The sequence below is a fragment of the Onychomys torridus genome, chromosome 8, assembly GCF_903995425.1.
Source record: "Onychomys torridus chromosome 8, mOncTor1.1, whole genome shotgun sequence".
NCBI lineage: Eukaryota > Metazoa > Chordata > Mammalia > Rodentia > Cricetidae > Onychomys > Onychomys torridus.
Window position 1 is genome coordinate 86,127,226 of NC_050450.1, and position 24,629 is coordinate 86,151,854.

The 24,629-nt window shown below is 51.7% G+C and overlaps 2 protein-coding genes and 2 non-coding genes across 4 annotated transcripts in view; all 4 read right to left on the reverse strand.

Annotated features, from left to right (window-relative positions):
* Positions 1–9,043, reverse strand: part of Plxdc1 (plexin domain containing 1) — a 58,531-nt gene extending 49,488 nt beyond the window's left edge. The window contains exon 1 of the mRNA XM_036195297.1: positions 8,609–9,043. Within this exon, the coding sequence (XP_036051190.1) occupies positions 8,609–8,687 (79 nt within the window). The 5' untranslated portion in view covers positions 8,688–9,043. The remainder of the gene's footprint in view (positions 1–8,608) is intronic.
* Positions 9,044–10,478: 1,435 nt separating this feature from the next.
* Positions 10,479–10,550, reverse strand: Trnac-gca. The gene has a single exon. It is a non-coding gene; the product is annotated as a tRNA-Cys (tRNA).
* Positions 10,551–11,133: 583 nt separating this feature from the next.
* Positions 11,134–11,205, reverse strand: Trnac-gca. The gene has a single exon. It is a non-coding gene; the product is annotated as a tRNA-Cys (tRNA).
* A 638-nt stretch (positions 11,206–11,843) lies between these two features.
* On the reverse strand, positions 11,844–18,420 carry Arl5c (ADP ribosylation factor like GTPase 5C). Its single transcript, XM_036196795.1, has 6 exons — positions 18,065–18,420; positions 17,242–17,302; positions 15,598–15,745; positions 14,975–15,058; positions 14,184–14,335; positions 11,844–12,543 (listed from the first exon to the last, which is right to left on the reverse strand). Exons 1-6 carry the CDS (start codon positions 18,108–18,110, stop codon positions 12,495–12,497), a joined length of 540 nt encoding a protein of 179 aa, XP_036052688.1. The 5' UTR covers positions 18,111–18,420; the 3' UTR covers positions 11,844–12,494.
* Positions 18,421–24,629: the final 6,209 nt, after the last annotated feature.

Here is a 24,629-nt window from a genome sequence, read left to right on the forward strand (position 1 = left end):
GGGAGCCAGATTCTGGTTTGCTGGACATACCGTGTCCGCTGTGGAGGGTTGAGGGGTTTTAGCATCGCATGTGCGTGTCTCTGGGCATGGTGTGAGGCACACAGCTCTCAATCTGTGTTGTGAACCTTCTGTCCTGGTCATCAAGTGACCCCAGAACCAATGATGGTGTAGTGTTGAGACTTCCGCAAGATAGGAGGTCTGGACCACTCTCACGTCCTTCCTCAGGAGCACCAGTGCTCAGTGTTCCATCTTTCTCCCAGGTCATGATGAAAGCCAAGGCCCTGAATGGACTTCCGAGAGAACCAGGCAAGGCTGGCGTCGGAGAGCCCGAGAGAGTCCTGGGCAGGTGCTGAAGCCAGGCAGGACCCAGCTAAGCCAGGACCTGGGAGGGGCCTCCCTGGCCATTGACACACTCCCAGACAACAGGACCAAGGTGGTGGTAAGTGCTCAACCAACATGGCGGGAGAGCAGAGCTAGGGCCTGCCTACGTGTCTGATATGGAGACTGGAATGGATAGGGATCCCAGGGAAGAAGAGACAGGCTGACTCCACGCTGGATCACAGGATCAAAGCATCTCAGAATCGCAGGTTGCTGGCCTCTGCCAGGAACCCCGAGAGATGATGTAACCTGTTCCAGGATGCACCGCGCAAGCCCTGAGCTCTGCCATGACTTAGAGAAGAAAGCTGAGGTGGCGTAGTTACAGCGCAGCTGCCAGTTTAAGCTCCATTCTGCCATGCTTCTGCCTCATCTTTAGACTGTAGACAGCCACAGGCGTCCTGAGGTGGTTGGAGTGGAGGAGGAAGCAGTCCAGGTGTCATCAAGGCAGAAGTTTCTGGGCCTGTGGGCGGGGAGCACTCTGTGGGAGGAAATAACTCTGAAAGCTGAAGGGGCCTCTGCATCCATATGTGAGAGTGAGCTGGAGGCGGTTGGCACCTGTGGCTGAGGAATTTTGCATATTATGTCCACGTGTCCGTAGTTTGCCACCGTAGTGGCTTGTGTCTGGGATGAGGGTGAGTGTGCAGTAGGAAAGGAAGGTGGAGGCTCAGGGTGCAGGAAAACTACAGAATGAGAAGCAGCAATAGGAGAGTATGCATCGCAGCATCTTTATTTTCTGTCTTGAAGAACTTCCGGAAACTTCCAAGCATCAGGCATAGTTTTCGCTTTTAAAAGCTCACCCTGAGAAATGTTTGTTGCTGTCCTGGGGTCCCAAACATCTAGTGTAGATGGCTGATAAAGACTTTCTCTATAGGCTTAAGCCCGTTCTGGTTGGTCTTCTCTGGTGGGTCCCCCTCAACAGTGCGGTGAATCTGGTTGGAGGCTAGCCTGTGCCGACGTGGTAAATCCCAGGCCAGCCTGGACAGTCAACCACAATTTCAGAATGCCGGAGTGGGAGTGAACACTGCTGAGACTATGAGGTCAGGAATAAGAGTGGTACTGAGCCTCAGGTGTCTTTCCTATGCAGGGCTTGCTGTGTAGGCTGAGCTGGCCTCAAACTCTCAGCAAACTCGCCTCAGCCTCCAAAGTACAAGATTACAGGCGCGAGGCACCATGCCCTAGGTTACGCCAAGTATCTTTGGGGTAGGAAGCAGGGGTGGATGTATGTGCTGAAGTGGGCGTCTCATTAGGTACCCAAGCTGGTCTTGAATTCTTAGCTATCTTCCTGCCTCAGCCTCTCAAGTGCCGGGATTATAGGTATGAGCTATCATGCTCTGTGGTTATAGTAGATCCCTTCATGGTGACATTAGAGGAAAATGCTGAGATGTTTTCAAGCTTTGAAGGGAAATATTTTTTGTTTTTGTTTTTGGGGTTTTTGTTTTTGTTTGTTTGTTTTGCTTGTTTGTTTGATTTTTTTGAGACAGGGTTTCTCTGTGTAGCTTTGGAGCCTGTCCTGGACTAACTCTGTAGACCAGGCTGGCCTTGAACTCACAGAGATCCACCTGCCTCTGCCTCCCAAGTGCTGGGATTACAGGCGTGCTCCACCATGGCCCGGCAATTTTCTAGATTTTTCAGGAGAGAGTTTCTCTGTGTAACAGCTCTGGCTGTCCTGGAACTTGCTCTGTAGACCAGGCTGGCCTCCAACTCACAGAGATCCACCTGCTTCTGCCTCCCAAGTGCTGGGATTAAAGGTGTGCGCCACCACTGCCTGGCTATAATGCTGATTTTTAAAATGCCATATTAAGATATTCTTCTCAACTCTTGAACTTTTTGGTTACTTTATCACTGTGCCAGAAGCAAATGGTTCCCTCAACAGGCCCTCATCCCAGCCCCATGCTAAACTCTCAAAAGACAGCCCACTCACTTAGCCATTCTGTCTTGCTTTCTGGAATATTCAGAACTGAGGAGTAGGGTAGGTGTGGAAGAACAGCAGAGTGGACGGCCGGACCATGTGGTGTCCCTAAGGAAGAGACTCCTGTCAGCTCACCCCATTCCTCACTGCCTTCTCAGACTCAGATTAAATAACTGATATCTACTCAGGGGCCGGACACGAAGGTCAGGAGGGCCATGTCCCAGTCTGCACCAAGAGGACACAGGAAGTAGCCACAGAGACAAAGACTTCTGGAGACAATTGTCTGTGGGTGTTTAGAAAGAGCATTCAGTGAGCCTGGTGGATTCAATAACACCAAGGCTTAAAAATCAAACACACATTCTTGGGCTCCACTCTGGACAGATTAGTTCAGTAGCAATGAAGCCAGGGATTCATTTCTTTACAGTGTACCCACTGTAAAGATGGATCAGTGCTTAAGAGCACTGGCTGCTCTTCCAGAGGACCAGGGTACTATTCTAAGCATCCACAGAGCAGCTCACAACTGTCTGTAACTCCAGTTTCAGGGGACCTGACACTCCTCTGGCCTCCTTGGGCACTGGGCACACGTGGTACACAAACATATGTATGGACAAAATACCTGTATGCATAAAATAATTTCAAAAATAAAAATATACACTTGGGGCAGGATGTAGCTCGGTGGAGGAGCATTTGCCTAGCACATGTGTGGGGCCCCGGGTTCCATCTTCACTCCCGTGAAAAAGGAAATAAATAACAAAACTCTGTGTGTGTTCTGCTGGGCATCTGGATGTAAAAGCTTCTGCAATCTAAGACGTCCAGGTGATTCTGGGGTTTCCAAAAGATATTCGTTTTAATTTATTTTGTATTTATGTGTATGTGAGTATGTCTGTGAGAGTCTCTGGCATGAGTGTGTAGGTACTCTTAGAGGCCAGAAGATGTCAGATCCCCTGGAGCTGGAATTATAGGCAGTTATGAGTCAATAAATGTGGGTGCTGGGAGTCCCCTGGAAGAATCCTATGTGCATTTCACCTTAGAGCCATCTCTCCAGTCCCTTGATAATGGTAACCAGAGCTGACCCAGTTCCTCAGAAGGCTGAGATAGGAAAATCCCAAATTCAAGGCCAGAATGAGTTACAGAGTGACTTCGAGGCTAGCCTGGGTAACTTAGTGAAAACCTGTCTCAAAAATAAAATGACTAAGACAGGTATGTTGGTACATGCCTTTGATACCAGCACTCAGGAGGCTGAGACAGGAGGAATACCACCAGTGCAAAGCCAGACTGGACTACATAGTAAATTCTAGAACTAAAGAGTGAGATCTTGTCTCAAACTTCCTGAAAGAAATAAGTAAATAATAGTGACCAGGGTGACAGCCAAAACAGCAGGCTTTCTAAAGCACCATGTGGCAATACCTGAGCACCTGACTTCTGCCACCTGGAGCTTCATGACTCCCTTGACAACCTCTCACTAAGAGGCCACACTGCAGCTAGGCATATGACACACACCTTTAGTGCTAGCACCAGGGAGGCAGAGGCAGGCGGATCTCTAAGTTCGGGGCCAGCCTAGTCTACAGAATAAGTTCCAGGACAGCCAAGGCTACACAAAGAAACTATGTCTCAAAAAAACAATCAAATTAATTTTTTAAAAAGGCCACACGGTAGAACAAGGCCATCTGAGAAAAGACTCTAGGGGTCGTCCCCAGCTCTGTTTAAGAAACGGGAGGTGAAGGCTTAGGATGAAATCTATCAGGAAGAGTTCAGATGCTGTATCAGGAAAGACTCATCTCATCCTTAGTGGGCTGGAGTGACCTGCAGGGGTGCAGCTGCCTGGACAAATGTAAATCCTGGGGCTCAAGGCTACAGTGACTCAGCTGTGAGCGAGCCCCGAGGAAATGGTTCCTCACCACTGTGGGACTGCTGTGGGCTGGGCTGAGTCAGGCACCGGGAGCCTCTGCCAAGGACGGAGGCGGGAATACAGCTGGGCTAAAGGAAACCCATGAGGGCTGGGGACCAGAGCCAGGGCTCCGGGGATCTTGCAGACCGTCTTCTGGCTTGGGTCCCTTTCAGGTGGCCCTCTAGAACCCAGAGGAGACCAGGAGACCATAGACAGGACAGTGAAGAGACCTCCTGACCCCTGGAGACATGGAGGGAGACCCTTAGGGTGCTTCCGGGTGCAGAGAAAGCTCTAGATGGGGCAGTTTCCTGACAGCTGTGAAGCTGGAATGGACCAGAAGGAACGGTCTTATTTTTGACTCATGTTGCTTGGCGCCCGCACTGCAGTACCTGCGTGTGTTTGTGTTGCTCGCCTCCCTCTGGCACCTTAGAGCCAGGCTGTCTTGTCGCTTGTGATCAGTGTCTGTCCACGGTAGGTACTCCTCCTCTGAGGGAGCAAAGGAAGGCAGGGCTCCCCATCCCTAGAGGTCCCCATGGTGTTAGAGAGAAGAATCAATCCCGGAGTGGACTTCGATGGCCTCTAAGGACCTCGCCTCCATTTTCCTGGTGTTCACTCACCAGCACTGTGTGAGGAAGGGGGTGCCAGGGTCTCCAGGGATTCTGTGTCCATTTCACACTCAGCTCTGCTCTAAACAGTGTTCAGCCAGGGCTGCTGATTGCCCACCTATGAGGCAAGGTCTCTCACTAAACCTGAAGCTTCTCGTTGGGCTAGGCTAGCAAGCTCTGCTCTTCAGCACTGATTACCAGCATGCAAAGCCATGCCCTGCTTTTACGTGGCTGCTGGGGACTCAAACTCAGGTCCTCTTGCTTTCATAGCCGCACTCTTACCCACAGGACATCTCCCCAGACCCATGTCTGCTTGCTTAGTCAGAGTCTCATCCTGTAGTCAAGGCTGGAACTTACTATGTAGCCTATAGTCAAACGTGTTGTCCTCCTGCATCAGACTCCTGAGTGCGGGATTACAGGTATCTTTTTTTCCCCCAGACAGGATTTCTCTGTGTAGCTTTGGAGCCTGTCCTGGATCTTGCTCTGTAGACCAGGCTGGCCTCGAACTCACAGAGATCCACCTGCCTCTGCCTCCCGATTGCTGGGATAAAAGGCGTGCGCCACCACCACCCGGCAACAGGTATCTTGACTCCCAACTCACATTGCAGTTTTGATTTGAATTTCCCCAACAATTAATGACACTCATCGTTTTTCTGTGTTTTTATTGGCTATTTGTGTATCTTCCTTGGAGGAGAGTCTACTGATGACTTTTCTCTGTTTTTAAATCAGGTTGTCTGTTTTTGTCTTGGGAAAATCCCTGAGCCCTCAAGCCCATATTTTCATCATGCTGTGGATGCTGTTGGCTCTGTCTGGCTGCAAAGAGGATGTACAGTCTGGTCCAGGAAGGCTGGTCCTGACAGGGATGCAGAGGATGTACACTGGCTGGGAAGTGGGTTATGGTCCACAGTGGCCAGCCATCCTGGTTCTCCTGAGATTTCAATTCCCAGCAACCACATGGTAGCTCACAGCCATCTACAATGAGATCTGGTGCCAGAGTCTCCCTGACATTTCTCTCCTAGGTACACCACCCAAGCTGGCCTCCTGGACCATCGCCCTTTACTGCCTGTACATCTAGAATTCTGGGTACTGTGAGGGCCAGTCTTCAAGGGGTGCCAGTGAGTACAGGGGAGTCTGGCATCGGGGAAGGGGAAGCCAGTACCAAGCCTCATAGGACAGAGGTGACAGACCCTCCTTTGGCACAGCCCTGCTGGAGACCCCCACTGTCCTGCCACAGCAATGGAATAGCACAGGTGTGTTGCCATGCTCAAGGCCCAACCTTGAACCACAACACCACAGTTTACACATTCTCTGGAAGCTTCCATCTCTAGCAGGTAAGATGGGGTGAGAACAGCTCTACCACTTGCTAGGTTGAATCCTTAACACATTGTGTACACAAAGCAACCAGGAAAACTAACCTCCCCCGGGATTCAAGTAGTAGGCTGACCTCGAACTCACTATGTAGCTGAGGATGACCTTGAACTTGTGATCATTCTTCCTCCAAGTGGCCTTGCTCTTAGTGCGACCCACCATGCCCAGCTTTCCCACACACATTTACTAAGCAGGTTTCCATACAAGCTGTGGTGAGGGGGTGGAGGAGTTCTCAGTGACAGGCAGACGTGATCCTGAACCCAAACATTCTCCACTTCTTCCCATAGAGGCAGCACAGTGGATCAGGCCAGAGAGTAAGGTTGTTGTCTGGCTCTGCCGGCAGGGTAGGTCTCTCCGAAGAGGGGTCCTGGAGCTGATGGGAAGCAGTAGCGATGCCAACAGCCACTGGGAGGGGTCTGAATTTTAGTCACAGTATGTTATTTTCTTGGGAGGCCCCTGGTGGGCAAGGAGGGAGCTGGAATCAGATTACGGTTGGACGGGTTATGAGACACCTTTCAGCTCCCGCTCTAGAGACAGGCAGCCTTGGCTTTCAGGGGCCCCTGGTGGGTTTGGAAATGGCTGCCTACAGGAGTCTTCCTTCTGTGTATGCCCTGGGGGGTCTCTGGACCCCCGAGGCCATCTTTCTGTCTGCCATCTGTTTGTCTGTCTACCTGCCTGTCTGCTGGTTTCTTCTGGTCTCCTTGTGACCAGACTCCTACTTCAGGTCATTAGTGTCTCCTGTTCCTGTTCTAAGGATGGATGTGGGGACAGGCCTCTAGGGATGGACCTGGCTGCTGCCAGCCCTGCCAGGGACACCATCGCCTCTGCAGGGGCTCCTCCGTGTCGCTCTCCCTGGCCAGAGTCGCTGCCACACAGAGCAGGCAGCCAGCCTCCCTGAAGGGACCCCTCAGCCTTCCCCACCTGCACACATGCTCACCACCACTACCAAAGCTCAGCCGAACCTGGGAAGAGTCAACAGCTGCCCTGAGCGTTTCACAGCTTCCTTGGGTCTAACCTCAATCTTACTGGCCACAGACATACCAAATCTCCCAGATGAATCTCAATGCAGAGAATGCATAGTCCATAGACAGGTGATACATGTCCCTCTGGGCCCCGGTGCAGCCAACTCCCCTTCCTCAGCCCTCTCCATGGTCCAAACACCGCATCCACCCAGCCATATTTGAGCTCAGAAAACTCATCAGGCTGACAGGAACTCAGACCTTAACCCTCCCCGAATCTTCCTATTTGCAATTTTAAAACAAATTATCAGTTGCCTGTACATGTTTGAGAAGGGAAGAATATTGTGAGAAGGGGGGAAATCTTTCATAATCCTACTTCCAAAAGCCGAAGATGTTGCCAATAACCTCATTTTATAAATCAAGAAATGGGCCCAGAGAAGGCAAGTAACTTGTCCAAGGTCACACAGCAAGTGAGACAGCAGAACTAGAAGCCAAGTGTCTGGGCACCTTCTGTAGGGCCTCCCTGAAGGCTGATGGCTCCACAGCAGTCTCTAGACACATGACTTCTCTGCCCTCTGCCCCCACAGTCGTCACCAGCATCCCCCACCCATTCCATCTCATCCCAACACAGGCTCATTTGAATTACATACTGTGACCATGAAAGCCAAGAATACGGTTAGAGCCAATGCTAACACAACAGCCAACAGCAGTGTCCCATGAACTACCCCTTCCCTGACCCCAAATGAGGGGCACCCATTCACTCTTTCAAGGAGCTTGGAGATCACCCCTATTCCCAGCCCCAGAGAAAGTCTGTGTACCGAGCCGAAATTATATATTGAAATATGGCCTTTCTTGATAACATGAGGGATTCAAGATAGATCTCCGAAAGCATCCTCGAGCAGAAGAAATGTTTTGAGACACTGGAATAGGGGAAAGAGGAGGGTGCAGAATGGAAGCTCCTCCCCCACTGCCTCCCCGGGCCCCACCCCCACCCCCGGCACAGTCAGGGCAACTGAGAGCCAAGCAGAACCAGACAGGAGGGAGTGGGGACCCATGACTCTGGGAGATTCGGGAGCAGCAAGCTGCTTTTTCCTGGGGCCCCTGCCTCTCCGCCGGTGCGCAATAGGTAGGAGAAGCAAGTTAGACGGCTACGCTGGTGCCCAGAGAGAAAGGCTGGGCTAGGGTGTCGCCCCCCCCCCATCCTCCGGCGGCCCCCACGCAGTCTTCAAGCGCCACTGGGACCCAGCCTGGACCAGCTGAGGGTGGCCACAGGGATGAGCGTGGAAAGGCAAACGCCTCCCTGGAAGGATCGCGGTCCCTATGACTCTTCTGGGGACCCCCGGCTGGGTCCCTCCACGTCTTTCCAACAGAAACAAGGGTGCGCACCTTCTGTGCGCACACAAGGGAAAGTAGGGTCCCTGTCCCCCTGTCCCCGGCCTCCCGCGGACAATATCCCGCGTCCCGCAGGCGCCTCTGCACCTGCCCTGCCGGCGCGTCCTACCTGCGGCTGTTGCGGGACTGAGCGCGCGCGCGACCCCACGGAGCAGCAGCAGCTGCAGCAGCCAGAGCTGAGCCCGCATGGTGGGCGCGGACGGCCTCGGGGTCTTCGCGGTGGCGGCTGCAGAGGGAGCGGCCCCGGGCTGGGCGAGAGGGGAGCGGGAGCGGAGCCGGCACGGCGAGCAAAGCGCGGCGTTGCGGCCCCGGGGAGCGCGGGCGGGAGGGCCCGGAGGGCGGGGCGCGACGCCGGGGTCCCCGCCTCCCGGAGCTCCGCGCCGCGCCCCGCCGGACCCGGGACCCCGCCGAGACACCTCCGGTCACCGAGCGAACGCAGCTCGCCCAGAAGATCAGGGGAAAGGCCACGGTGGAGGACCCCAGGAGGCGCCCCTACTTGGGCCATTGGCTCCTGCCGCTCATCCCCAGGGCATGTGACTTTCCGAGCTGGTCCCTGGACTTCTGTGGCCTCCTGGTGTTCTGCAAAAGCGCACACACCGACCCACGCACAGGAATGCCCGGCAGCCAAGCCCCCCAGCGTTTGCCCCAGCTGAGGTGCGATTTGCATTCCCCCACTTCACGGTTTTACACCCCATCTCCAGCACCGGCTCTCCTCCGACCCCCAGCCCAGCAGACGTGTAGGTGCAGGAATCTGGCACGTTCCCAATCTAAAGCAGGCATGGACGCCCCCTCCCCAAGAAGACCAGACCCAATCTAAGGTAGCCCCAGAGCCTGGAAGGGGCGCCCACTGCCACCACACTCTATAGGCTCTGGGAATAGGGCACTTTTTTTTTTTTTTTTTTTTTTGGTCCTACCAGGAGAGAATAAAAATACCCGCAATTTAGGAGATTTAATAGACGGCAGGGAACCAGGTCAAGGCGCGAAGGTGCCTGTGACCTACTTCGTGTGACGGACTGGGGCCTAGGGAGTGGTGAGGGCGGAGGGGCCCCGGCTTCCTCCTGCTGGAGACCCGGAGAGCGCGGGGAGAAAGGGTGCACAGGCTGCTTCGTGAGGCACATCCCGAGGAGGAGGGTGCGCGTGGGGCAGAAGTAGTGTGTGGTCTGGAGTAGGTGGGTGGTTGACACTGAGGTCAAAAGAAGGACCGGGGGGAAGGAAATGAAAACTAACTTCTCTCTCATCTTTCAGGATCCCAATTACACTCTCCTCCGCAACACAAGTTTTTGTTGTTTTTTCCAGGCAGGGAGTCACCTTTTAGACCGTGTTGGCCTCGAACTCACGACCACCCTTCCTGTTTCTGAACAGATGACAGGCGTGAGCCCACCAACGGGCCATTGAGTTTCTGACTCCTAGCATGAATTCTCCCGGTTGAACAGCCTGGGGTGGGGTGGGGGGACCCGAAGACGCTGTCTTTTCCAGCTGCGGCCTCCTACCGCCACCCAGAGGCCGTGTGATGAACCACCGGGTTGGCGTTTTGCAGCTCTCTCGACTCTTTCCGCCCACGCAGGCGCCGTGGAGAGCCTTTAGAGTGTCCCAGGTTCGTGCACGGCCAGTCTTGGTGCCCGCGCTGCATTTTCACAAAGTCTTTTATGAAGGTTCAGGCAAAAGCAGCAACTTGGAAGTATTAGAAGCAAATGATGTTTACAAGTTTCTAAACGTAAGCCTCTAGAACTGGAGCGTGCACCTGGAGCTCTCCTCAGAACACACATTTCTAGCCCCACGACAGGCTATTTCGTGGGGTGACGACAGGAACCTTCATTTATAGCGTGGATCTAAGTGCTGAGAGGCACTGCCCTAGAAATTCCCGGGTCCTCAACCGCCGTCATCGCTTCCCAACTGTCTGGAAGTTGGCGAAGGAAATGTTACCATAAAAACACGTGGAACATAAGCCATCGTTAAACAAAAATGCGTAAAAGTAAAGGAGGGGGCACCCGGATTTGAACCGGGGACCTCTTGATCTGCAGTCAAATGCTCTACCACTGAGCTATACCCCCTCTGCCGGCGACCTGACGATCTTGCGCTAGTAACTACTAAGTGTGATTCTTGCGCAGGCGCAATAAAGCGTCTCTAGAAGAGCGGATTCAGGTCCGAAGTTTTCAAGAAATACAAGGAACTGACGTGCCGGATTGCTCGCTTGAAAACAAAGGGTGTTTCCCGACGCTCTGAGATTCCTTCCGATGGTACAAGGAAATGTAACCAGAAAGATGGAGGCGATCCCTCGCTGCCCCGGCGCTCCTCTGGGCGGGGGCCCGCTCTGCAGCTCCGCCGCTGCTTCCCCGCGCTCTCTCTCCCTCCTACACGTTCTCCCGACCTTCTGCCTCCAACCTCAGCCCCGACCCTGGACACTCAGCTCTCCCTAAGGGACAGCCGTCGAGCTCGCTCGTCGCGCCTTGCGGTTCACGGGGTACCGGTCGGACCGGAGGTTCGCCTCGGGTCACATTCCGGCTAAGGAATGAACCGCAGCAATAGTAGGGCAGCACACGCCATCAAAATACGGTGGGCTCGGGGAGACCCCCTTTCTAAAGTCTCAAGCTAAGTCAGCTTGTTAGCAAAAAGGATATACGGCAGAAAGCCACGAGGGGGCACCCGGATTTGAACCGGGGACCTCTTGATCTGCAGTCAAATGCTCTACCACTGAGCTATACCCCCAGCACGCTAGACTAGGCTTATCAGAACCAATTTCTATGGAATAGATTTCTATGAACCAGCTATATCCTTACATTTTTATTTGTTAAGAATAACCTAATTAAAACATAAAGTATGACCAAAATGTCTAGAACTCACAAGATTTTCCTTCATAACCACATCTCAGGGAAACTACAAAATTAAAGATACTGGGTTCTCTGTTTCTCTGCCCAGGTTCCCCTAGAGGTCCACTGCCTGATTGGAAAGGAGACGTGCTATCCTGGTTAGGTCCCTGAATGTAAAAGGACAGCATAGGCCTCCAATCCATCGTTAGCATCACCTCTAAAGGACCCTGGGGCTCTTCCTTCTGGGGTCCCCTTCTCGGTGGATCACTATCAAGCCCCTTATCACCTCTAGATCCAGAACCAAGAGCCCCGGTCCTGGTTAGCTGGTACCAATGTCCTTCAACCTGGCTAACCCTCGCCAAGTTCTCTAGCCAAACCGAGCATTGAGTTCTCACTCCCTCACCTCTGCTCCCCCACCCCGTTTCCAAGGTGATTCTCTCCCCCACCCCCACCCCCTTTGCAAGAAACAAAAGCCTGTTTTCGGAACAGACAGAAATAAAAGGAGAGACGTTTTCAATAGCACTTACTATATACCTTTACTTTTTAAATCTTAATGCAATGGGTTGTGTTGTGGTTTTTAATCATGACACAAAGACAAAATAAGTAGGTCCCGCAGAAACGTTTGACTTTTGAGAGGAATAGCACTCACACCGGAAGGCACAGAGAGGAAAAGGCGATGCCACGCGATGACCCCAAACCTGTGGTTGAGATAGCATCCAAGAGGGAGCAGAAAGGCGAGGGGAAGGGGGGCATGGACTCCTGCAGTGTGAAGGATTGCCTCTGCCCGGATGTTCTGTCCTCCCGCTCTCCACCTCTCCATCTCACCCATCCCCCAACTTTTGGCCCGGTCCTGTTGCCTCCTCCTTTATCGGAATCTCCGCTGTCTAATGGATAGGGCCCAATGTCAAAGATCTCTTGCTTTCCGGCAGACAGAAGGTGAGGGCTGCAAGGCGGTCCCCCAGTACACTCAGCAGGTTCCTTGTGTCTCCTCACGCCTGCGGTGATGAAGTGAGGGACAGTTTCATCTGTGGTCTTGTCTACACCAACTTGAAGTCTTTGGTCCCGCTCCTCAGTGACAGTTGAGAGGACAGCGGCGGTCTCTCTGTCCACTCTGTTTCCACCAGCAAACGACTGGGTTTTCTCACCGGTGCTAACCATGTGGTTTCTGGTTGGCTTCAGGCTGGAACATCACTTGGTGGTGGCCTGAGATTTCAGCCACTGAAGCCCAGCTGGCAGCCTGCGGGGAGGGAGGGATGGACCACAGCACAAAGGACCATCAGCATTTCCCATAAGAGGACGGCTGGAAAGCTCCAAGCCTCTGCCCCGGACAGACTGAGAGGGTTAGCCAAGGTTATATTCAATCACTTAATGGTAGAAGGGAAGTGAGTTCCAGAATGCATCGGCACCCACTGTGCTGGGGGCTGGGGCTCCTGGGGAGAAGCAGTTGTCCTACCAGGCTCGAAGTCTAGCAGAGAAAATGGACAGTAAATTAATAAACCAACAAATAAGGAGTCAGAGGCCTCTGGTAGCCACCTCTGGAGGCAGCTTGGAGTCTCACTTTCTGGGCCCTTGAGCAGTGTCTCTGGACAAGACTTCTGCGTCCTGTTTTGACACCAGGGGCAGTAGCCCTGTGACCTCAAAGGCTTGGGAAGAGGCAAGCTCCTCATGAGGTGAAAAACACCTCCAGAGCCAAAGTGGAAACTTGACCAAATGTCTGTGATCACCCAGCTTAGCCTGGCCAGGGTATGGCACAGGACCCAGGGAGTACTGTGAATGACACTACAGATTGAGAAGACCAGAGTCCCTAATGGGTTGAGATGACAAGGATATTGCCAGAAATCTGTGGTCTCTTGAATTCTTATTTAGAGTTTCCTTTTCTTCCAGAAAGTGTCCATACAGGGGAGGTGAACGGAAATGTCCAGGCCTCCTGGAAGGCCCTTTTGGAGAAATCCAGCCCTTCACAGTCTGAGGTATTTGATCCAAGTACTAGGACCCTTTATCCTCATCATGAGCAGGTACACATGTGCACATACAAAGTTTCCCCCCAAATATTGCCAATTTTTTTTCCTTTCTCCACATTCCTGTCTTAGTTTTGTTTGTTTGTTTTTGTTTGGGGGGGGAGGTTGTTGTTGTTGTTATGTTCTTGGTTTTTGTGGCGGGGCCTTGATATGTAGCCCAGGCTAGCTTTGACCTCACTGGATAGTGGAGGAGGGGCTTGAACTTCTGATCCTCTTGCCTCTGCAGCCCAAGTACTGGGATTGCAGGTGTGCAATAGTTCAGGGCTTCAGCCATGGGTGGCCTCATCGCCTGCCCCAAGGCAGGAATTTTTGTCTGGTTTGTTCAGCACTGTTTTTCCCAATTCCCAGAACAGCACTTGGCACAAAGTAGGTATTCAAAAAAGCCTACTGAAGAAACTGTGCCGGTCACTCTCTGCAGGACTGGGGGAGAGGGAAGGAAGTATGACCCCTCCTTTGACAAGAAAGTCAGAGACTTCCACCTTGGAGGCCAGTCTCCTGAGGTCTTTCCACAGCTTCTTCCTCTTCACTGGGACCTCAGCTATCCCCAACCATGGAGACAAAATCAGAGTTACCCTTGCCTTTCTGCCACTTTGTCTGGAGACATTTTCACTGTCTCCGAAGAGTTTCTCAGTCCCTAAAATCCTGTTGTTTTGGTGGAGTTTTAGCATTTACCGTTAGAACAAGCCCTTGGAGCACGGGGGCTCTGCAGGCACACAGGACCTTAGCTTTGGGCCTGTGTCCATCTTACTGGGCCAGGAGCCAACTGTGGGCCGGATTCTGACTGGAAAGAGACAGGAGGGGATTCCTGTAACCTTCTGCCCATCAGCTGGGCCAGGCCAGGGAAAGGTAGGAGACTAACCCTTCTCCAGTGAGAGCGCAGCAGCCCTGGATATGCCATGGGTGGTCTTTGATGGCGCTGAGTGTGAGGGCTTGGGAGATCTCTGCTGTGGTCATGGAGTCTTTCACATCCTGCTTGTTGGCAAAAATCAGGACTGAGGCATCTTGAAGTGCCTGTGGGCAGAAGAGCCTGGCTCAGGTCAGCCAGCCAGCCAGCCAGCATCCCTCCCACAGCCTCAAGAGTCCTCTGGGATCCCTGCCCAACTCTTGTAGCAAGAGAGGCACATGGCCCTATGGGACAGAGGTGGAGACCTACCTAGCATTAACAACCCCATCAAATGATGCTACAGCTCATGGGACATCTTCCAACTGCTCACAGATGGTTACAATAACCTCAGACATTGTTTTGTTATTGTTGTTTGTTTGTTTGTTTGTTTTTTCAAAACAAAATCTTACTCTGTAGCCCAGACTGGCCTGGAACTCTATATGGAGCCCAGGCTGGCTTCAACCTCATGGCAATCAGCCTCAGTTTCCCAGATTGCATGTAAAAGTCACCATTCCCATTGTAAGGTAGAAACTAATGATCTTTCTTATTAGTAGATATGAAGCAACTTAATAGAAATGAGCAAATTGCTCAAGGTCTCACAGTGAGTGAGTGGTGAGCTCAGTCCTTGAACCAGCAACTCTGGCCTCTATACTCAGTTGTTCTGAGAGCACGCACAGAACCCTTTATCTCTAATAAACTAGCATGTGACCAGCCTGAGAACACACAGCTGGTCTCACTGGATGGCTTCCCAAGTTCAGGGGGCTTACCTCATGGGCCAGCATCTTATACAACTCCTCCCGGGTGGTCAGCAGCCGATTCCGGTCTGTACTATCAATCACAAGGATGACAAACTGCAAGAGCAAGGTGAGCTGCAAGCTTTCTCTTTGGTGAAAGTACTTCTTACTAATGATTAGGCCTCTGCCCTGCCCAAGTGCCAGCCCCACAGGAGGGGAGCTGTGCAGCCTGCCATTCGAACCAGGATGGACCCATTTTTAATCACCTTATATTTTATTCTTTGGAGACAAAATCTTGATATGCAACCCAAGCTGGTCTGGGACTTATGACCCTCCTGTCTCCATCCCCTAAGTGTTGGTATTATAGGCATGGACCACCACACTCATCTTAGGATTTGAGAATTTTTCTCTTTTACATTCCTATTTACATATTATTTTGTTTTTTGTTTTTTGTTTTTTAGGACTCAAAAATCTTCATGGATGCTACACGATGTTAAGTATCTGACAACTGTTTGTTTTTATTTCCTTTATTTCCAGACAGCTTGAGTAACTATTATTCAATCACATCCCAGGTGGCAGAAGCTAGGCTCAGAGAGAGATGTGATTGACAGGCTGATACACAGCCACCAGCCTCCCAGACACGGCTCCCTCCTCACCTCGGCATTGGAGTAGTATGTGTCCCAGGTGGAACGCAGAGCCTCCTGACCCCCTAAGTCCCACATGAGGAAGTGAGTCTTCTGAAGAACAATTTCTTCCACGTTGCTACCAATGGTGGAACACGTGTGAACCACCTCATTGGTCAGGCTAGGGAGGCAAGAGAAGGTTCTGAGGTCTTGGCCCAGTTCTGACCATCATCCTCCACTCCCAAAGCAGCTGAATCCGATTCAGAACAACTCAGCCCAGAGGACCAAGTACTCTTGAAGGCCCATATCCTGTGATTGATGGGGGGAGGGGGTATGAGTTAGTCCAAATGTGGCCTTGGCTGGGACCCCAGAGAGGAGGGGCTCCTTAGAACCATCCCAGAGGCCCAGAGGCTGGCAATACTGTTAAGCTCCTAAATGATGGCGTTGCTTCTGGTCTGTGAACCACACTGGAATTATGGGAGCTGTGAAGAACCAGAAAGAATTGAATAGGACTATCAGACATTTCCCTGGTTTAGAGGTAGAAAAATAAAATAAAATAAAAAACTTATTTTTGTTTGTTTGTTTTCATTCCCCCCCCCCAGGAGATTTTGTTTTTCTTTTTTTCTTTTTTTCCTTCTCCTCCTCCTCCTCCCCTCCTCCTCCCCCTCCTCCTTCCCCCCCTCCTCCTGTCCCTCCTCCTCCTCCTCCTCCTCCTCCCTCCTCCCCCCTCCCCCTCCTCCTCCTCCTCCTCCTCCTCCTCCCCCTCCTCCCTCCTCCTCCTCCTCCTCCCCTTCTCCTCCTCCTCTTCCTCCTCCTCCTCCTTCTTTTTAATGGTCGTGTCTCGTTGTATGGTCTCAAATATAAGATGTTCCTGTCTTAACCTATAGAGTGATGTGATTACAGGCAAGGACCACTATGTCCCATGTTCCACGTGTTTTCTGGAAGCTTACCAAGAAGTTATAAGGAGGAAGATTGGGGTGTGAGGACTTCATACTAACTTGAAATTTTCTTTTCTAATCGAATAGTGTCAGGAATCTAGTGTCTTAAGAATTCTAGGCAAGCACTCTACCACTGACTGATCAACACCGTCAGACCTTTTTTCCCCCCTAGTGTTAATTAATTAATATTGTACAAATATTACTTTCTCAGAGAAGCACTTGCCCTAAATAAATAGATACTTTGGAGTCTCCAGATTAGGAGACTCCATCCTGAGCGAATGCCTGGGAAAGTCCGGGTTGCTGCTTGCGAAGCTTGTGCAGCAGCCCCGGAGCTGCAGAAGTTGGGGAGCTTGGATAGCTTCGGGGAGGTCACGGTCCGCCTAGAGGCTGAAGTTGGAGACTGGAAGTTAACTGAGGTGCAAGAGTGAGAAGGACCCTGCCGCCAGGGGGAAGCCAAGAGCAGCGAGGCGAGAAACCTCCTGGCATTCCAAACCCGTCGGAACTGAAATGCGTTCAGGACTGATTGAGGGAGGCGGTGGGATTAGGGGTCGCCCACAGCTTGCAGGATTCAAATCCAGGCCTACAGCCACTAAATCAGGAAGGTCACAGCAGCATCTACCCATGAATCTTCTTGTCTACAGCTACCCAGGAACCCAGGGAAGGGCTCTGGTGATTGGTCCAAATGACTATCAGTCTGGTGTGAGGCCCAGCCCTCTCCGTCCACCCAGTAGTTACTTACAACTGGTAGAGAATGGTGGTTTTTCCTGCATTGTCCAGCCCCACGATGATGACTTTGTGCTCTGGAGGGATCCAGGGGAAAAGCAAGGTCAGAGCTAACCCCGAAAACCATGGACTCCGGTGCCTCTTCCTCGCCCTCTGCTCCTGCCTGGGTGCCCTCTCCTTCCCCGGCCCCACCCCTCTCCTGGCACTCTCCGAACCCAACCACACTGATGTAGAACTCTGTAGTATCTCAGATTTCTGTGTCGTGTCGGTCCGTCGTCCGCCTCCCCCGCTCCCCATCCTTCCATCCCTAGGGTGCGAGGGAAACGCGTCCCCGGCAGGCTGGGGACCTTCCCCACTCCACCCCACCCCTTGCCCTATCCCTAGGATGCGTTGGGAAACGCGTTTCCCCGAGGGCTGGGGACTGTACCACTTTACTTGCCATCGGATCGGACCCCAGCACCTCTCCAGGAATGAGAGAAACTGACCGCATTTCATCTCCCTCCACATTTCTAGAAAGCGACTGTGTGAGGGTCCGAAGCTGGATTCTAAGTCACCAGCGCAGGAAACTGACTTATCCGGGTGGCGCGCAGCCCAGCTAGGTGGTGGGGTAGGGGCGGGAGGCTCTCCCACCCCCTTGCACTGAGCCCATTGAAGCGCAGAGACAGGAAAAGTGCGTCGGGGAGAGCGGAAAGGAGGCGGTGGAGCAGATGGGAATGCACACAACAGACTCTAGAAGTCCCAGGTTCCCAGTCGGTCTTCTCCGACGACCCCAAAATCCCAAGAACCCCAAAAGACAGCGGAATGAAAGAGGTCACTAGGCTGTCCGGTGCGCCCCTTACCCTGGCTCCCAAAGATTCGCATCACTTTGGCTATCAGCTGTCCCATGGCACTCCCGGAACTGGTGGTCTGAGAATCTGGGGGCTCGGCGGCCTCCTGGACCAGATCTAGCCTCAAGTTTTCAAAGCCCCGCCTGGGGGAGGGCCGGACCTGCTGCTCCTATCAGCTGGGGGAAAACCCCAAACGTCACCCTCCAGAACTGGGAATCCCACGGGACGCTGGCACCACACCAGCTAAAGGACTTAGGGACGTCACTATAGGTACCTGACCAAGGCCCCGAAAGTGCAAGGAAAATCCCAGAGTCCTCTTCACCCTGAGAAAACTGAAGAGTTTGGACCATCTGCTCCAGTGCTTCAAGTCAGCAATGTGTAAGGCGAATGCCTGCTCTTCCTCCCCCAGCAGCCCCCGCTGGGGCAAAACCCTCCAAGGGCCGTCCAACTTTCTGATATTGCGACACAGGGTTGTCATCTACAAAGTTCCACACTGGAGAGCCCTGCAACTGAGTTACAAACAAACAACAAGAAAGCCCTCAGAATGATTTTGCCAACCCAATCTCTTAATTTTTTAAAAATTTTGTTTTGTTTTTGTTTTTCTTTTTTTCCAGACAGTTTCTCTGTGTAATCCTGACTGTCCTAGAACTCGCTTTGTGCTTTATAGACCAGACTGGACTCGAACTCAGAGATCCACCTGCCTCTGCCTCCAGAGTGCTGGGATAAAGTCAGGCTCCTTCAAGCCCGATTCCTTAACTTTTTTTTTTTTTATTTACGTGTGTGTGTGTGTGTGTGTGTGTGTGTGTGTGTGTGTATGTGTGTGTATGTGTGTGTGTGTGTGTGTGTGTGTGTGTGTATGCTACATGTATGACTACATGTGTATGTGTGCCTTTGGAAGCCAGAAGAGGTCCTCAGATCGTAACTTGGATACTGGGAACACAATTTGGGTCCTCTGGAAGAGCAGCAAGTGCTTTTAATTGCTGAACCATTTCTCTAGCCCCTAATTACATATTATTAAGTTTTCTCATTTTGTGTTAGGTGGTATTCATAGCTATTCTTGGCTACATGAATTGCATGTAGCCTGTAGATCATGGTTGGACATGCCTAAAATCACAATAATGGCTGGAGATGGCTCATTGTTTAAGTGCATCGCTGCTTCTGTTCCCAGCATCCACATCAGACAGATCACAACTCTCTGTTGACTCCAGGTCCAGGGAATTTGGTGCTTCTGGCCTCTGCTGACACCTGCACTCTTGTGCACATACCCACATGCAGACACACACATACACACACACACACAATTAAAAATAATATAAATAAAAATTTTAAATCACAATAACCAGGTATGGTGGTACATGCCCTTTTAATCCCAGCACTCAAGAGGCAGAAGCAGGTGGATCTCTGAGTTTGAGACCAGCCTGGTCTACAGAGCAATTTCTAGGATAGCCAGGGCTACACAGAAAACCAAAAATAAAATAAATTCATAAGAACCTCAGGCAGGGGCCTGGAGAGATGACTCAATGGTTAAGAGCACTGGCTGCTTTTCCAGAGGACCTGGGTTCAATTCAGCACCCACATGGCAGCTCACAACTGTCTGTAATCCCAGTTTCGGGGTACCTGATACCCTCACCCAGACACACATGCAGGTGAGATACCAATGCACATTAAAAACAACAACAAAAACAAAAACCCTCAGGCAGGCTCACAGATCACATCTCAGCTTTCAGCCGGTCTCCTAACCGGATTCATTAGTAGGGAGTTTTCTGGGCCCAGTCAAAGTGGGCTTCCCTAGAAAAGAACAGGGGTCTCCTTTCCTCTTGTGGGTCTCCCTAGTCAGTTTCTGGAGAAATCAGTTGTTTCTGCAGTCCACTGACAAACAATGCTCTGGCAGTTGACCAAGGTTGGAAGTCTACAGACAAGATCATCCAGTCAGTGACCCCACAGAGGGAAGGAGTCAGGGGTCATGGCATAATCTGTAATTCCAGCACTGGGGAGGCTGAGATGGGAGCATCCTGAGTTAAAAACCAGCCTGGAATACACAGTGAGACTGTCTCAGAGAACACAAATCAATCTCTCTCAGCAGAGGAGAAACGGTCTTTTTATTTGTTGATCCTTTTCTGTTTATTTTTTTCAGAGGACCTCAATATGTGATGTGTCACCTGGGCTGGCTTCAAACTCCTGGATTCCAGCACTCTTCCTGCCTCAGCCTTCTGAGTGGCTTGCCCACAGGCTCCAGCAGCAGGCAGACCCAACAGAGGGTGACATGGGGCCACAAGGGAAACAGCAGGTCCAGCAGGAGGAGGAAGAAAAAAAAAACCAATGTGTTGTTTGTCAACGTCACAACTTGGGGAAAACCCAGAAAACCAAAAGAGAAGTAGAAAAGGCAAGTTGACTTCAAGCTGAGAAACTCAGAGTCCCGACTCCACAGTCCTTCTTTGGCCCTGAGAAAACTGGAGATCTTTGATAGTCTTCTCCTGCACTGTGAATTGAGGCAGGCTCCAAGAAAGCGGCTCCAGTCATCACTCCCCAACACCCTGGAAGTGGGGGCTCCTATAGCCCCTTATGGCTGACTGCCCTCTACAACGGCAGCAACCCTTAGCTGCTTTTTCTGCCTCTACCTCCTCCGCTGTGCTCAGGGCCTCCTCCTCCTCCTCACGCCCTACCAGCCTTTCTTAAGGACAGACAGCTCATGGTCACTGCCTCCCGACTCCACAAGCTTTCAGTGGCTCTCTGCTAGCCCCTGGGTTTAGAACAGCCTCCTCATGTGGCCTTCAAGGGCCTCCATGAACAGCCCTTGTCTGTCTTTGCAGCCTGCCCCACCAGGTTCAGCATCCGCTGGTCTTCATTCGGATAGGCCCAGACCTTTTCCAGATCTTCTCAAATGGGCCTGTGCTTTCGTGTCTCCTCTGCCTTGAATGCTTTGAAAGGAAAAACACCTGAGAGCTTTTAACTTAATTGTTATCATTGCCTCCTAGTTAGTCCCCCCCCCCCCCCCCCCCCCCCCCCTGTCTGTGCATTGGAAGCCTGTTTCCTTTCATTACCTGTGAGTCCTACAGTGTGGAGCTTGAACCCTATTCACTGGCACATGTCCCCCCTCCCGCCTTGTCCAATGGCGGTTTTAGGATTAAGGAAGAGAAGTCATTGGATTGTATTAGAATGAGTTAAGCTATAGCTTAGGGAATGTCAGTTAGAACATTAAAAAAGTAACGTGGGCTGAGCGGTGGTGGCTTGTGCCTTTAATCCCAGAATTGTGGTTTTATTTTATTATTTTTGTTTTGTTTTTTTTCGAGACAGGGTTTCTCTGTGTAGTTTTGGTGCCTGTCCTGGATCTTGACCTGTAGGCCAGGCTGGTCTCGAACTCACAGAGATCCGCCTGGCTCTGCTTCACGAGTGCTGGGATTAAAGGCGTACGACACTACCACCACCTGAAGCACTGTGATTTTTAAGCCACAGGTAGAGGCAGGCAGATCTCAGTGAGTTGGAGGCCTTATGTACAGAGCAAGCTCCAGGGCAGCCAGGGCTGTTACACAGAAAAACCCTGTCTCGGAAAAAGAAAAACAAACAAACAAAAAAGTAACATGGGCATCAGTGTAAGAGGCCTAAGGAAAGCTGGGATGTTTGATGTTTGTAGTGAGCAAAGAAAAACAGAACCAGGCCCTGGAAGTTGGCCACTGAACTCCACAGGCTCACCCAGGCACATAGAACAGACCCTCACCCTACTTTTTTTTTCCACTCTACTTGGTGAGCAGAGTTAGAAGATTACAAAATTGACCGCCACAGTCCACACAGTCCATCTGGGCTGGTTCCATTTCAGCCCTAGGAAAGGAGCTAGTGTTGAGGCTGTGAGACTTGCTGGGGGCACAGAGGGTATTTGGGGGAATCGCTGGTGTTTAGCACTGCTACCATCTGGTTCCTAGGGGGACAAAGGCATCCTGCTTTGTCACTCAATAGCAGAATTGAAAGTGACACTCTGCAGGCACACTCAGTAAACAGATGAGAACTGCCTTGGGGACTGGGGAGCCGGCTCAGGGAGGGGTTAGCTTGGTTGGCTGCTCCTCCTGAGGTGTAAATTTGGTTCCTAGCATCCATGTAGGTCAGAGGACCCGACATCCTCTTCCGGCCTCCAGAGCATTTGCAGACACACTTCTCCGAGAAGGTTTGATTTAGAAGGGAGCACGGACAGACTTCACCAAGAAAGCCATTACAGGAGCCAAAACAAGACCTGGGATATTAGATCAGAACCATGGTCCCATCCTAGGCCAAAGTTGAGCCTCACCTCAACCCAGTTTGTTTCGAGTGAACCTTCGGGCAAATTTGGGGTCTGTGGCTTATCCCACTTCAGCTCACTGGGGCAGTGTCCACCAGAGATGGAAGCAGCTGGTCAGAGCAGTGAAGGAAAGGGACCCATTAGGAGAGTCCCCCTGCTTCCGCTTCTGAGTCCTGGAAGTGATGGTGGTAGCAGGGGCGGCTGACATCACGGCTGTTAAACTCTTCACGTGCTGACAGCCACCAGCTTGCTGACTGAGCAGAGTGGGCAGAGGGCTGTGGTTACCTGGAAACCAGGCTTTCTCACCATCTCTATTGTCTACGCCGGCTAGAATTTCCCACCTCTAAGTTCTGAGCAAATGCAACTGTAGGCAGAAGATGTACAGAAAGAGACAGAGCGTGTTCACACACCTGCTTCCTCCTCCTCAGCTCCCTAACCCCTACTCTTTCTAATGTCTGTGCTTCCTGGAGCAGAAGAATTAGTTGAACTTGGGGGTCACAGGCACTACAAAATGCAATATTTGTGGGGGCTGGTGAGGTCACCGCTGGTGACTCTCAATTTTCTCACCTGCCACCTCCAGCTTATTCCCTTCTGAGAGCTTCAGATCCTGTAGGGTTTCTCTAGTGGTCAGTGCCTGCCCTCCTTTCAACCTGGAGTATCAGCACTGTCTGGTGGGAAGGCTGTAGGCTCCACACAGCACCCCTATCTTGCCATTGTGACTTACTATCCTTCAGTTCCTGCGTGGGCTTCAGAACAAAACTCAGACTCCTTAGCATAACATAAGGCCTACTGTGACCACGCCCCCTCTGGCCACCAGCTATCATCACACTTTGTTAGTGCCAATAGCAAGTCGTGCATGGCCCCCTCTTCCTCTGCATGAGGAGTTTCCTCCCACTTCTTGTCTAGATTAACCTAACCATGTTCCCAGATGTCAAACCTCTGACCTCCCTTGTTAAGGGAGTGGCATTCCCAGTACCAAATGCTCCCCCCCAGCAAGATACTCAGAGCGCTACCTGAGGTTCCCAGTTTGACTTGTGCCTACCTAGATCTTTAATAAATGCCGGTTGCATAGCTAAACACAGAAGTGAACAATTGCTTGCCTTCAATTGAAAGGTACAGAGAAGGCTAGGGGGCAGAGCAAGGTTCTCACAACAATTCTATCAACTCCCCAAGGGACTTTGGCATTGGCCCGCCCAGTTCCCTGTCAGTGATCTGCTGACTCCTCAGCTGTGGGCATCAGGGGTCTGCTGTCACTCTGCACACTAGAACACACTCTTTGGGCAGAAGCACTCAGGTGGAGGACCCAGACGTTCAAGTCCTCTAGAGCCATCACCTCAGAAACAAGACCCAGCAGGGTGAGGAAGCTTGCATGTGCTGTGTGAAGCAGGATACGGGTGATAGGCCACATCCTGCCAGCTGGTGATGGTGGAGAGGCCTGACACCTGCTTAGTGTGTTCTCTTCACATGTCTGGGGGTGGGAGGGCACGGGCGCTGGTCTCTACTACCTCTTCATATAAGCAGATAACATCCTCAGCCCTGAAGCTGGTTCTCAGAACCCACGTGGTGGCACATCTGTAACCCTGTGATCCCAGCACTCAGGAGGCCAAGGCAGAAGAATGGCTATGAGTTTGAGTCCCACCTCAACTACATGAGTTCCAGGTCAGTCAGGGCTACACTACATAGCAATCTCTGTCCCAAGATAAAATGTTCTGGCATGGTGGCTCACACACACCTGGGACCCCAGCATCTGGGGAAGCTGAAGCGTGTCCAGGCCAGCGGGAGATGCAAGGTGAACTCCAGGTGAGCCTTGTCTACACTGTGAGACCCTGACTGGGAGGGTGGAGGGGATCCAAAACTCAAAAACTGGTTGCTGAGGGCATGGTGATATATATATGCCTTTTAACTCAGCACTCAGGAGGCAAGGCAGACAAACCTCTGTGAGTTCCAGTAGAAAAAGAAAAAGAATCAGTTGAAGGTCACCCCTCCCTGGTGAGGTGAGTTACTAGGGTATGGGGAGATCAAAGCAGAAAGGAAAAAAAAAAAAAAAAGAGAGTGCATGTGTCTTTAAGGTATGAACCGGGCCAGGTGGTGGTGGCACACGCCTTTAGTCCCAGCACTCGAGAAGCAGAGGCAGGTGGATCTCTGTGAGTTGGAGGCCAGCCTGGTCTACAGAGCGAGATCCAGGACAGGCAGCAAAACTACATAGAGAAATCCTGTCTCGAAAAAACCAAAAAAATAAAAAACTAAATAAAAATAAAAGATGTGAACCAGTGGGTCTGGAGCCCACCCAGTGAGCAACACCCCAACCAG